Here is a 13,716-nt window from a genome sequence, read left to right as displayed (position 1 = left end):
ATTTATTAGCATTAAACCAATATTAATAAGATCTAAAACCACAAGATTAGATAGGAATATCAAGGAAGAAAACTGTACACTGAGAATGAAAATTTAAAACAAGGTAGAAGGGGAGTCTTTGAAGGCAAAGAAATAACAAGCAGCAATCTAGGAAGAAAAGTGGGAGAGAGCAGGTTTAGAGAAGACCGACTTGTTCAAACAGGTGTCAGATGGAGTCCACACCCCAGTGGAGGACAGAGGAAGTCACTGAACTTTAACCTGAGAAGCCATATAGTGAGATGTACAGTCTTTGGGCTCAAGACACACCTGGGTTCAAACCTTCCTTCTCATTCTGACTAGGTAGCTAAACCTTAAACAAGATACTTTTCCTTAGTAGTCATCAGATTCCACCTCTATAACGTGAAAATAGTAGCATCTACCTTATAAAATTGTTGTGAGTTAAAAATGAACTAATGCATGTAAAGCACTTAGGAAATTGTCTGGATAATGACATACACATGTACGCCTGAGAAAATATAAATTGGTCAATGCAAATTTGATACCAGAGAAAATAATAGAACAATCATTAAATTACTTTCCATCGCTCAGAGGAGACCTAGATATTGTGTAACAATTCAAGTCGGATTTCTGAACAAATAATGTCAATGTCAGACCAATTTAATTTTCTTTCTTGGAAGAATATTAGACTGTGTAGGTAAGAGGAAAGTAAAAGATTCAATACAGCTGAACTAGCTGGGCTTTTCTCCATGACATTTCTATCAGAAAGCTGAGGAAATTATTTACAGCAGCATGTCCCCAAGAGTGTTTTATAGAAGGTTTTTAAGTGTTCCATGAACAATAAAGTGTGGGAAACACATGATAAAATAGATTACTTATTTTAGGGTTCTCAAATGTTTTTAATAAGGTAATGTGAATATCTAAGAGTCAGTATAATGTATAGCATTTTCCAAACTTATTTGGCCATGGAATTCTTGTAAGGGTCATAGGACACAGTCTGGCAAGCAGAGGTATAGACAATATTATATTACCTTTTTTGAAATGACTATTCCTAAAGGTTAATTGTTAAGTTTTCAGCATCTATAAGTAGGGATCAGAGTTTCAAGAGGGATCAGAATTTTATTTATGAGCTAGACAAGGGGAATCAAGAGAATCATGATTAAGCGTGAAGTTGGACAGAGTTTCTATCTACTTGGAAAACAGAAATGAAATTCAAAGGACATTCAAAATAGAATTCTATCAAAAATAGAATGAAGATCAATAGGGAGAAGAAGAAAGATGTCTTACAGATAAAACATAAGCTTTGTAGAAAAATAAGAAATATATTGATACACATACATATGGCTTTAAAGAACCAAGAAAACACACTGAGTCTTCAGTAAAAAGCACAATGAATAAAAATATCATCACAAGAGTTATTACTTCTGCTTCTGCCGAGTCTATTATAATGACAGGCATGGGGAAATGTGGTGTGTCTCACAGATTGGGGTGGCGGTGTTTTAGAGGGCTGGGGCTCTGTATTCTTCTCTCCTGGCTCTATATGCTCCATACAAAAGTGGCCTTGGAGCTGCTCCAGAATTTACGACTTCCAAGCCATAGTATTCCCAGCAAGGTCCCAGTTTAAGGAACTTTTGAGTGATGGGCTGAATGGTTTTGAAGGGAGATCTTAAGATTTCCTGATGTAATGAAGCCTTCCTAGTTTTTATGCTAAGAGTAGGCAGGAACTGATCTTCTTATTCAAAAATCCTGGCTGCTTGAAGTTCTGCTAAATCCAGAGATTATCCAATGTGAGTGTTATTTCTAGGCTACTGAAGAGTTGGTGTTGAGGGATCAGAGATTGTAGCCACTCCTTTTTACTTCTTAGGTTTTTTATTCCTGTATTAGGATACAGCATATCCTGAGTGTCCCTCTTAATATCTGACTTGTAATGTACCAACTCGAGTCATGTATGTGTGGGCACGTGCACACGTGAGTGTGTGCATGTATGCATGTGTGTAAGAAAAAGTCAAAATGACAGGAGAATCATAACAGTGCTAGAAGTCCTGAGTTTGGCTTAAATTTCCACACTAAAAATTCAGAGGACTTCCAGGGCAAACAACTAGGTAAGAGAGTTGAAAATCTTATCAAATGAGAAATGGAACTGATGATGTTAATCTGGACAAGAAAGAAAACTGGGGTTGATATAGAGTTTTAAGACTTAAAAAGAAAAAGTGGTTGGAAATTAGGAGACACTCAATATTAATGTTAAGAAATAAGTTTTATAACAATTAAAACTGTCCAATAATTGACAAGTCTGCCTTATGAAAAAAAGCCTAAAAATAAAATTATTTTTGAACACTTACTTTGTGGTAGGTGTTATGCTAAACACATTACATGCATTAGCTTATTCACTTCTCTCAAAATCCTTATGAGGTAAGAACTGTTAGTATCCTCACAATACAGATGGGAAGCCAAGTGTTAGAGAGGTTAATATTGATACTTTACTTTTTCAAGGTCACTGAGCTAGTGAATGGACAAACTGGTATTTGATTCTGGAACCTGTGTACTAAACCACTTAATTGCCTACTTCCGTCCTTGGACATTTGCAAGCAGTCTGATGTGGCAGAGATTTCTTTAAAGGGGTTCTTTCCATTGCAAGACTGGACCATTGCAGGTTATCTTAAAATCTTCAATCTAGCTTCGGCCATATTGAGGATTGAAACGTTGAATTCAACCTCCTTGGCCATTGTGTCCATCTGTCACCTTCATATTTTAACAGAAATGGGGAAAAGTCTAGAGAAGGCCAAGAAAAACTAAGGGATGGATAGACAATAGAATCCACATGGACAATTGAAAGAGGTTGCATTATATTAGGGCTATGTAAGCCATTTCCATGGAGAATATAACAAGAAATCCATTCCAGTGAAAAAGCTTGGCTGGCACAAGGTCTTTCCAGTGAAAATGTCTTGAAATAAGCAAGACTTTGAGGTACAGTTATGGGTAGAAAAAAACAGTGTCGTGTTAGAATAGAAGCCAATGCCTTCAACAGCAGTCTCTCCCAGCTGCCTTTCTAGTAGCCCTGACAAGTTGGCCTGCCCTGAGGATGAGCCAGAATGCCACCAAGTGTTTGTAAACATTGTTCTCTTCCATCCTGTCCCACTAAAGGAGCAGCAGACATCAAAAATGAAATCTGAGTCATTTTCATTTGAGGAAACCTTTAAACTAAATTTGACAACTGTGGTGATAGGAATTCTAGCTAGTCACAGGGTATGGCAACAAATAACCTCATGAGATTCCTCCTGAATTCACGAGTCTATGGCTCTCAACAATTGAGGAAAGCCCATGGAGTCTCTGTTAATAAAACCGCCTTGAAAAAAAAACATTTCTGCTCAATAGAACTTTATGTATTAATTTTAGGAGCTAGGCTGTCAGTTTTTTCTTTAACACAGAAAGAAATAGAATACCTTCACAAAGGGGGATTTTTTTTTTTTTTTTAGCCTTTGACAGATTTTTTTTCCTGCTTCATAGAAATTTTAACATCATTTCATGCCCCCATTCTTTATGGCCTGTTACTCGGTCCATTACTTTTACATTTAACTTGATAAGGTCTTGGTTCCTGGCTATTAGTTTCTGAGGTTTGGTTTCTCACAGCTGCTGCTTTGAAGTGCCTGATAACATTCTTAGCCTTGCATGGAGCTGGTGGCTCTTCAAGGTCTCATTCCCCCACTACTCACTGTCCTGCTGTTTCTGTTACTTCTCACTTGAATGGGTGTATTCTCAACCTCACCCTTCTCTACTTTTAAGAGAGGTCAAACCTTGGGCTTTTGTGAGTGGCTAATTGGTCCATGCATAGAATTGGGCAATTTATTCTGGAAGTAATTACTTGTCTCCTTGAGCGTGTCAGAACTTGTTTTCCTAGGAATGTTCAGGGATTTCAGAGGGGCACCCACATGAGTGATAACGGGGCATCTCTCATGCTTCCTGTGAACACAGATAATGCCTGTGCTCTTTTCACATGCACACAAACATCCCTTTTCTTACTGTGGTCCCTACAGGCCTACAGTCACACTCTTTATCGAAAGGCAGCCTCTCCTAACAGGATACACGCCAGGCGTGGCATCAACTGCTGGCATTTGGAAAAAGCCCACCATTTCATTGAGCAAAGTCAGGCTGTAGCTAAATTTGGAGAGGGAAACATCTTCTAGACAAAGCATCTCTTAGGTTACCCAGTATGGGAAATGGGATTGTAAACATTTAGAGAATTTCTGGAAGTAGTTTATGGTTAAAATTAAGTCAGAGTTGGGAGTTTTGAATGCCTTTGTTATTTTAATAGGAGATTAATTTGGGGGAGCAAAAAAAGCAGCTCCTGTTTCATCCACTTAGAAAAAATTTCTCCTGTGGTTTCTATCATTTCCCAACACACTGATGTGAATGTTGGAAGACTGACTTTAACAGATGATCCAAGTGCTAAAATGTGCTTACAAGTGGCAAAATAGGGATGAAAGCTTTAGCTGCATTTTGAAGAGGAATGGGACTCTTGGTAAGAGGAGTGAAAGCACAATTGCAAGTGAAATTGAGAGGAACTCTCAGCTCATCGTGCACAAAATATGGTATTACCGAGCAAAAGTTACTCACAGGTATTTGCAGTGCCTTTGGGGATGGGGAGATACGAGCCTGGACTCCAAGGTCGGCCCTGATAATTCTTCTTGCATTTCCCACAGTCTGGACCTGTAGTGTTGTGCTCACATTCACAGGTCAATTTGCTGTTGTCATACACACACACAGTGGCATGGAGATTACATTTGCACCTAGGCAGAGGAGAGACAAGAGTTCATTAAGTCCAGTTGTCTTGGTGATCACTGAGGCTTTATCCATCTGTCTTCTAGGATTGAGGCTCTCACAGCCCGTAGTGCTTGAGTTCTCCCTAAAGACTTAGTAAAATGTAGATTTGCAGGCCTGACCCTCCGAATCTTTTAAACAAGTGTCCTTGGGGGTAGGGGTGGGGGAGGGATTATGATACAGCCTGACCTCATCCCACACTTTGAGGAATCTTAATACAAGTCAGTTAGGTGGGGTCTGACGCTCACCTAAGGAAACTGTGCTCTGAAATCAGGGATTTCCCAACAGATATCCAAAATATTGCCACTAGTGAGAGGCTTTTCTGTGCTATTATCAAATCTACAATACATCTGGCTTTGAAGAACAATGTCATCTTCTGTTTTTCCTTAAACCAGAAGGACTACTCTTATTTGTTTAAAAAGAAATATAACCATTGAGATAATTTGCTATTCAGGTTTATTTTATAGACCCCAAGCGGTTATAAACAGATGTTCTCATTCTGGGCTCTGAAATGACATTCCTCAGGCAGAAGAGTTTTTCCACGAAGGCCTCTAAGTAACCTGAATAATCCTCAGATTTCCTACTCACATAAAATAATCACAAAGATCTCTCATAAATGGGTCAAAGGACTCAGGAAAAAAGACGTTTCGAATACTAGAAAATGAAAACCTATGTGTGGCAGGGGTTTGAGGTCATTAGCCAAGGCCTTCCCTTTGGTGCCTGTGAATAATGCTGTAATATATGAGAGGAAACAATGGAATATGCAATTTCTACAAAAATACATTCCCATATCCAAAGTCTCTGACTGTAAAACTACAAAGGCCAACTTGATATCTGTTGAGGTAGCAGGTTATAACTTATAAGATACAAAGTATGAGCCACATCCTCTGGAGAAATAAAGCCTAGGCCAACAGAATGTCCATGACCAGAGGGCAGAACAACGTATGTGGGAAGAGATGTGTCCACACAAAGGAAAGGACCTGATACCCAGACCTGGGGGTAAAGGGCCAAGATCTGTCAGGGTTAGAACCCGAAAGTGTGTGTGTGTGTGTGTGTGTGTGTGTGTGTGTGTGTGCATGTGTGTGTGTGCATTTTTAAACTAGTCTGGCCCTTTCTAGGAACTAGGACAAAAATATAGAAAGTCAAGTTTCATAAAAATGAAGAAATATTATAGTGCTTTACATTTGCTTTCTTTTTTGGCAGATGTCATGAAAATAAGATTCTTTAACAACTGCTGTTGGTCTCTATAATGTGTGTACAGTAACATCCAAACTTCTTTCTTGTGCACTAATGGTCTGTTTGGAACACTGACCCGTACTTACGGCAAGGAAACAAAGGAATGGCTAAGACTATTCCTGAGGGCTGCTGGGCTCTCTTCTAACTAAAAGGTGTAGCCCCTAAAGCAATAGCCACCCACTCAAACCTCCCTGGGTAAGACCAAGCCTCAGCTTCCTCAGGGGTCGACTACACTTCATAGTACTTATAACTACACTCTGCCCTCTGTATAGTTGTAAATTATAATAAGCTGAAAGGCTACCATTTAAACAATACCTATTCAACATCAACACATAAACAGAGTCTTTAACATTCATACAATCTTTTAAAAAGAGAAAAAATTCAGTTAAGTAAAACAGACAGTGTTTAATTATGAGCTAGGTCTTATAAAAATCTCCTACATGCAGGGAGTTACTTGCGTTAAGCTGCTTATTAAAGAATCTTTCTCCTTCCTTCATTAGCACCTTTATTTATGGGTGTGTTTATAAATATGGAAGATGTTAGAAACTTAAGTGTTAGAAGCACCAGCTTATACTGATTTAGCACCCTATCTGGTGTTTAAAATTCCAAATGAGGAAATGAACAATGTGACCCCAAAGAATATGCTGGTTTCATGTGTGAAGACCAAGAATGCAAGTAGTAATTGTAAATTGGATTATATACCTTGTAGCTATTAATACTTTCATACTGGTAGTCAGTCTGAGTTGTAGGCAATTTCTATTCTAAAGACTTTATATTTGCTGAGAAAATATTTTTTGAATAACAAAAGGAAGTGAAAGAAGAATAGATGAATATTTAGTCTTATTTTCCCATATTTCTTTCAATTAATGGTTCATTTTCACCTGTCCAAAGATTTTTAATCATTCAAGGCTCAACTCAATTCATTACTCTTTCCTGATATCTATCATACCTACTGTAGACACCCTATCTCTCTAAGCTTCTGATTCCTTTAAAAGCTTCTGTGTGTTTGGTTTGGTTGGTTGTTACTTAAGGCTCCTTCTGCTTTTAGAATTTTTACTCATTGCTTCTCTCTCATCTTAAGGAAGAAAAATATCTACTTTGTACCCTAGTCTTCTTTTCTCGCTACCACTTTAACACTCTCCTTCCCCTTCTTGAGTTTTCTACACTTGCCATCTCCTTTTTCTCATCTCCCACACACTCACTGTTTCCAACTAACCACAACCTCTCTTGCCAAGACCACCCATGACCTCCTGGTGAAGATGTAATGGATTTCCTTCCTTGCTTTACCTATCTCCTTAGGGGATTTGACTCTGTGGGACCACTCCATTTCCCCTGACACACTCTCCCCACTGGATTCTCAAGGTCATTTTCAGAACCCTCTTCTGTTGTTCTCCTCATGTGCTGTTCTTTGGGGTCTGGATCAGCACAGTCAGCTTAAGTGACTTTCCTTGGGCACTTTTATCCAGGATGTCCCTTCAATTTCCTCTGTGGTCCTCAACTACTTTTGAGTTATAGGCAATCTAAAGCAAATTTGCATCATTTTTTTCCCCTAGAAAAAAGTAAAAACATGCAAAATAAACTCAAACAATTGGAAATATTTTAGGAGATTCAGATTCTCTGTTACCCATAGGAATCCACAGAACTCTCTCCTTCCATTATCACTAGGTGAAGATCATCTGCTCAACATGTGGATAAGTCCTGGTGCTGTAACGTCCATCACGGATCTCTCTCCTGAACATGTCAAATCCAGCATATCCCAAACTGAATTATTTGGCTTCCCTCCCCCACCTACTCATCCTTCTGTGTTTTCTTTCTCAGTATATTGCATCACCTTCTAGTCAGCTGGTCAAGAATGACCACTCCCACTCCCTTTCCTATCACATCTAATTTGTCTTTACTCAGTCTCTCACCCAGTTCTGAAATTCCTCCTCCTCGATGACTCTCAAATACATACAGTTCTAGCCATTGCCACGTCCCTGTTGACATCATCATCATCTTTGATCTGGTTTATTACAATGGCTTCTATAGAGACCTTTCCGCCTCCTCTCATACTCTTCTTTAGCCCAATCTCATCACAATAGTCAAAACGATCATTTACACAAAAATACCTGGGTCACCTTGGCTTAGAACCATTGAAAAATTTCCCTTTATTCTCAGAATAGAGTCCAAGCTCTCTAACATGGCCTACAAGTCCCTTTGAAATCTATCTCTTGTTCTTTCCCCATTTTTATTTGCACCACTACCAATTCTACAATTAGTTCTTCAAACTTTGCCTTTGCGTAATCTTTTAAGCTGTTCCTTATGCCTAGAACATAACTCTACCTCTTTTACCTGCATAATTTTTACCATTCAGATGTCAACTTGGAAATCTCAGTGTCTGGCTCCTAGGTGACATTCCAAAGCCATCTGCTGATTAACTATCTGAATCCTTCTCTGACCCACCAGAATGCCTTTCCTATGGGCTCCTCTGACATGAGGTAAGGCCAGCCACAGGATGAAGTCCACACTATCTTTGCTCTAGACTTAGGCTGTATTGTAATTGTTTATTCTTCTGTCACTCTCACTGGAGTGTAAGCTCCTGGGAGCAGCAGTCATATTTGTCTTATTTATTGTAACATCCCTAACATGGGTCAAGCTACTTGGCACGTAATAAGTGTTTAAAAAATATCTGACAAATAAACAAGTGACTAATAAACAACTAAACTTCCTGAAAGCAGGGACTTCATGTGCCTGTTCTACTATGATGAATACAGCAATGGACTAAGAATAGAGAATTAATAGGCACTGCCCTAAGTCAAACACTCCATGATGTGTGCTGAAAATTGCCCTCACCACTGGTTTTCATAACTAACCTTATATTGGGCAAAGGGAACTCTAAAATTGGTGAGACCTTGTAAACTCAATTTAATTTAATTTAAACTCCAGAGGATTTGCCAAATGCCTGAAAGCTAACGCAAGAGCTATCCTAAAAAGATGCCTAAAAGACCTAGGAGAAGAACGCAACTTAGAGGAGGGATAAACACAGCTTAGAGGAGAGCATTTAGGTAGCATAATTGTTCTGGAGTGTGCATCTTTTAGTTTCAACTCCTTCCTGTAAGGATGGCCACCTGGGTCGGCTAAAGTTTGGCAGAGTGCTGCTTGGGTGCTGGCTACAGCTCTAACTTCGTAAATCTGCTGACCTAGCTCGGCTCCTGGACTGTCTTTCTTCAGTCATTGTGACAACTGCTGTGCCAGGGCTGAGCTTGTGAAAGTGGACGCTGAGGCACAATGTCATTGGCCTGTATTTGGAAACGGCTCCCTTTCATTTGCCACAGCTCAGTTTATTCTCATCATCCCATTCCAATCAGACACTGAAATCCTTTATTTAGAGCGCTTGCCAGAGTGGCTTTTCCTCCAACGGAAAAAAAAATGTATTTCACAATGCTGGGAGATCGCTCTCAATTCCTGGTGTTATGAACTCCGGCCTTGTGATGGGGTGGAAGGCAGACTCCCGTGACATCCACTCATCTCTGACAGATTCATTATCCATTTCCTTGGCCATCCAGCTGCCACGTTTGCCATCACATTAGGTGGGGGAGGAACTGTACAAGTGGAGATCTAACAGGCTTTGCTAGCAGTCACGGATCTGATGTTCTGAAGAGCTGAGCCTATTCACCGATTCTGTTTACATGTATAGAACACATACCAAGACACTGCAGATAGAACTAATTGACTTGCTTGTACCTCAAAGATCCACTTGTGTGTAAGCAACAAATTGCACACACTGTCAAATAAGGGCATTGCTAAGACAGACCTTTAAAAAAAAAAAGTGAGCTCTATTCTGTGATGCAAACTTAATGAAAACCAGTGTGTTCTTGCTTTTAACCAGGTCTGCACTTCCTGTATTTTAGTGAGCAGCTGTCACAAGTCAATTTAATCTTGCTTATAAAAAGGCTCCAACATTTAGATCTGTGCCACCTGCCAGTAGGTATGAAAAACCCATCTAGTCTGCCTGGTTTTTTTTTTTAATAACTTAATATATTTATTCTGGGAAGCATGCTATCCACCAGAGTTTCCTGCGAGTTAGAGGTCTGTACATGTAGTCTATTGTAGTGTTTCAAATAAAAGTACCAAGACAAAGAAGTTTAAAACTGGCCCTTTGTGAAACAAACCTGGAAGGGAAATCAGGCTTGCTGCTTTTTGGCTACTTTTATGCCATAGGAGGATCTACCCTGAAGTGAATGAAGTTTAAGTATCAGGCGGCCCTTCAAAAACTTGAGAAGGACCCTAACAATGTGTTCATACAGTCATATGCTTTTATATTATTTTCACCAATAAGATATTATTATATTTTTTAATTAATGAAGGTTTTTCCTTAATAAGCCCCCTTCCCAAAGGGCATACATTTCAGGTACTACAAAACCTGGATCAGGTTTGCCTTCCTTGGGTCGGCACTTGCTACACAAATACTTGTAGAAAACAAGTTAGCACAAATATCAGGCATTTGGAGATGTCTTTTCCAAAAGGTGACAAATTATAAAATGCCTCTCACATACTTCTTCTCCCTCTGCAGCCCCTTGACCTTTCTCTTTTCACTTTGACACATGAATTTTCAATTTCTACTTCAATACATTATTTGAAATGGGAGACTTGCGGCAAAATGACTTAGAGATTATGAGTTATATGACACTGAATCAGACAGCCTCGGCCACTTATTTGCTGTGAAGCTATGAATGAGTGACTTAACAAGAAATAAACAGAGCTAACCTTGACTAAATACTTCCAAGCACCTGGCGTTGTGCTAAGTGCTTTTTGCATATTTCACACATTATTTCATATAAACTACAAAATAGTTACATGGAATTAGCACTATTAATAATTATAGATGATGCATTTGAATATTGAGGGACTAAGAAATCCAAGTCTCCCAGGCAGTATGAACTGGAGCAGGGATTCGAACTATGGGCAGTTAGCCTTTAGAACTCAGCTCTTACCAATGCAGAAGTCATGCTGTCTTCCTGAGTATGGCCAGGCTTCAGCTGCCACAGGGACAATAAATGAATGTGTTTCAAAGAACAGTTTTGGGGACTGAATGAGATTAGCCATGCATACACTTAGCATAATGTCTGACAGAAAGGTATTAATAAGTGTTAGTTTCAATTATTATTATTATTTCTACTGTCACTATTGTTACCACTGCTACTGGAATGGGCTGTCTGCTTCACTCCATAAGCTTTAATTAATAACAAATTCTATGGATAACACTGTGACAGGTCTCATGCATTCAAAAAGAAGACGACGTAGAGTCCTAATCTCCAAGAACAAGCAATCTGTTGAGTAAAGGAGATGAAACATACATAGACTAACTACAGACCACCCAGACTGAATACTCTATTTAATCATGACCATATAGGAAATTAGGGTAGTAACACTGAGTTGTCTCTACATTGATAAGGATGTATTTGTACTCAACAGTCAGAGGTACAGCCCCTATCATTTAAGGCAGGTGGAAAAAAAAAATCAACACTTACCAAAGCCCACTATAGACCTGGAACTGAATAGATGCTTTATGTATGTTATTTCACCTCAGCCTCATCACCACTTTGAGAAGGAGGAATAAGTATCTGTGATTTACAGATGTGGAAAGTGTGGCTGAGAGCAGTAAAGTAACTTGCTCAGAGAAACATGCTGCTGGTAAGTGGTAGCCAAGAGTCAATTCCAAAAGCTGGGCTCCTTCTAGGACATCACTTTATTTGAGAAAGAACAAATCAAACTGCTTCAGAGGAGAAGTAGACCCATGGTCTAAACAGCGTATTAAGACATTCTCTAACACTTGCTAGTCAAGGTGTGGTCCGTGGGCCAGTAGCTCTGGGATCACCTGAGGGCTTGTTAAAATCTCAGGCCTCCCCCAGGCTTTCTGAATAAGAATCTGGATTTTAACCAGATCTCTAGGTGATTTATGTGCACAGTAAACGTTGAAAAGGACTGCTGAGCTCACCAGTGTGTCAAAGTCCTGCTGAACAAGAAAACGAAAATCCTGGGGGTGATCCTTCTGCACACCTTCTCCCTTCCACCATATTGTGTGGAAATCTCTGACCTAAATCTGACCAACACTAAGGTTCTATCTGTACTCACAAACTGAATATATATATATATATATATATATATATATTATGATATATAATATTATATATAATATGTAACTTATAATTCAACAATAAAATGACAAATAACCCAATTAGAGAATGGATGAAAGATCTAAACAGATACTTCTCCAAAGAAGATACGTGCATATGGACAGTAAATACAAGTAAGCACATAAAAAATATTTAACATCATTAGTCATTAGAAAAAATACAAATTAATATCACAATGAGATACCACTTCACATCCACTAGGATGATTATAATTAAAAAAGATGGACAGCAGCAGATGTTGGCAATGATGTGTAGAAACTGGAACCCGTGGGATAGGGAGGGTGGGAGGGAGGGAGACGCAAGAGGGAAGATATATGGGAACATATGTATATGTATAACTGATTCACTTTGTTATAAAGCAGAAACTAACACACCATTGTAAACCAATTATACTCCAATAAAGATGTAAAAAAAAAAAGGAAAAGAAACTGGAACCCTCATGTATGGTTGGTAGGAATGTAAAATTGTGCAGTCACTTTGGAAAATAGTCTGGTAGTTTCTCAAAAAGGTAAACATAAAGTTACCACATGACCCAACAATTTTATTCCTAGACATTTACCCAAAAGAATTGAAAACATATCCACACAAAAACTTGTACACAAATGTTCATAGCAGCTTTATTCATAATAGCCAAAAAGTGGCAACAACCAAAATGTCTACCAACTGATGAATGAATAAAGAAGATGTAGATAACAATAGAAAAAACACAAAGTAATGAAGTACTGGTACATGCTACAACATGGATAAACCTTGAAAACATGCTAAATCAAGGAAGCCAGACACAAAAGGCCACATGATATGTTTTCCTTTGTATGAAATACCCAGAATAGGCAAGTCTATACAGACAGAAAGCAGATTTGATTACCAGGAGCTGGGGAGAGGAGCAAACAGAGAGTGACTGCTAATGGACAGTCATTTTAGAGTGATGAAAATGTTCTGGAATTCGATAGTGATGATGGCTGCACAACTTTTTGAATATACTAACACCCACTGAATTGTGCATTAAGGAAATGAAAAAATAAACTAAATGAAATAGGGCATTTATCCAAAAGAGACTACAGAAAACAATGGATAAGAGTTTGGGCTCTGGGGTTATGTAGTATGGCATTAGCTGGAACCTTAGGCAACTTCCTCAAGCTCAGTTTACTCCTCTGTAGAATGAGGATAGTAAAATACCTACCTTAGGGGTTGTTGGGAGGGTTGAATGATACACTGTGATGAGGCAGAAACTGCAATCTTTGTTTTTCCACACCAGAACAGTTTTAACTGGGCATATGGTCACAGGCATAAAGACTACATTTCCCAGCACTTCCTCTAGCTAGGTGTGGCCATGTGACTACATCCCAGCCAATGGCATATTATCAGGAGTGGTGTCTGTGACACTCCTGTTGGGCCTAAACTCCTTTTCCATTTCTCATTTAGTTCCTGGAACATGCACAGGGTATTGAGTCACTCAGACCACGTGGACTTTGGTAGTGGAACCAGGGTC

At 39.0% G+C, this 13,716-nt stretch overlaps 1 protein-coding gene across 7 annotated transcripts in view; it reads right to left on the bottom strand.

Moving 5' to 3' along the window:
- The window catches only part of NTNG1 (netrin G1), a 325,438-nt gene that overhangs the window by 85,417 nt on the left and 226,305 nt on the right, over nt 1-13,716 (bottom strand). For all 7 annotated transcript variants that reach the window (XM_060006519.1, XM_060006488.1, XM_060006476.1 and 4 more), the window contains exon 3: nt 4,612-4,784. In XM_060006519.1, the coding sequence (XP_059862502.1) occupies nt 4,612-4,784 (173 nt within the window). The remainder of the gene's footprint in view (nt 1-4,611; nt 4,785-13,716) is intronic.

The sequence above is a fragment of the Delphinus delphis genome, chromosome 1 (assembly GCF_949987515.2).
Source record: "Delphinus delphis chromosome 1, mDelDel1.2, whole genome shotgun sequence".
Taxonomy (NCBI): domain Eukaryota; kingdom Metazoa; phylum Chordata; class Mammalia; order Artiodactyla; family Delphinidae; genus Delphinus; species Delphinus delphis.
The sequence above is the reverse complement of the archived record's forward strand: the minus strand, read 5'-3'. Positions and strand labels throughout refer to the sequence as shown.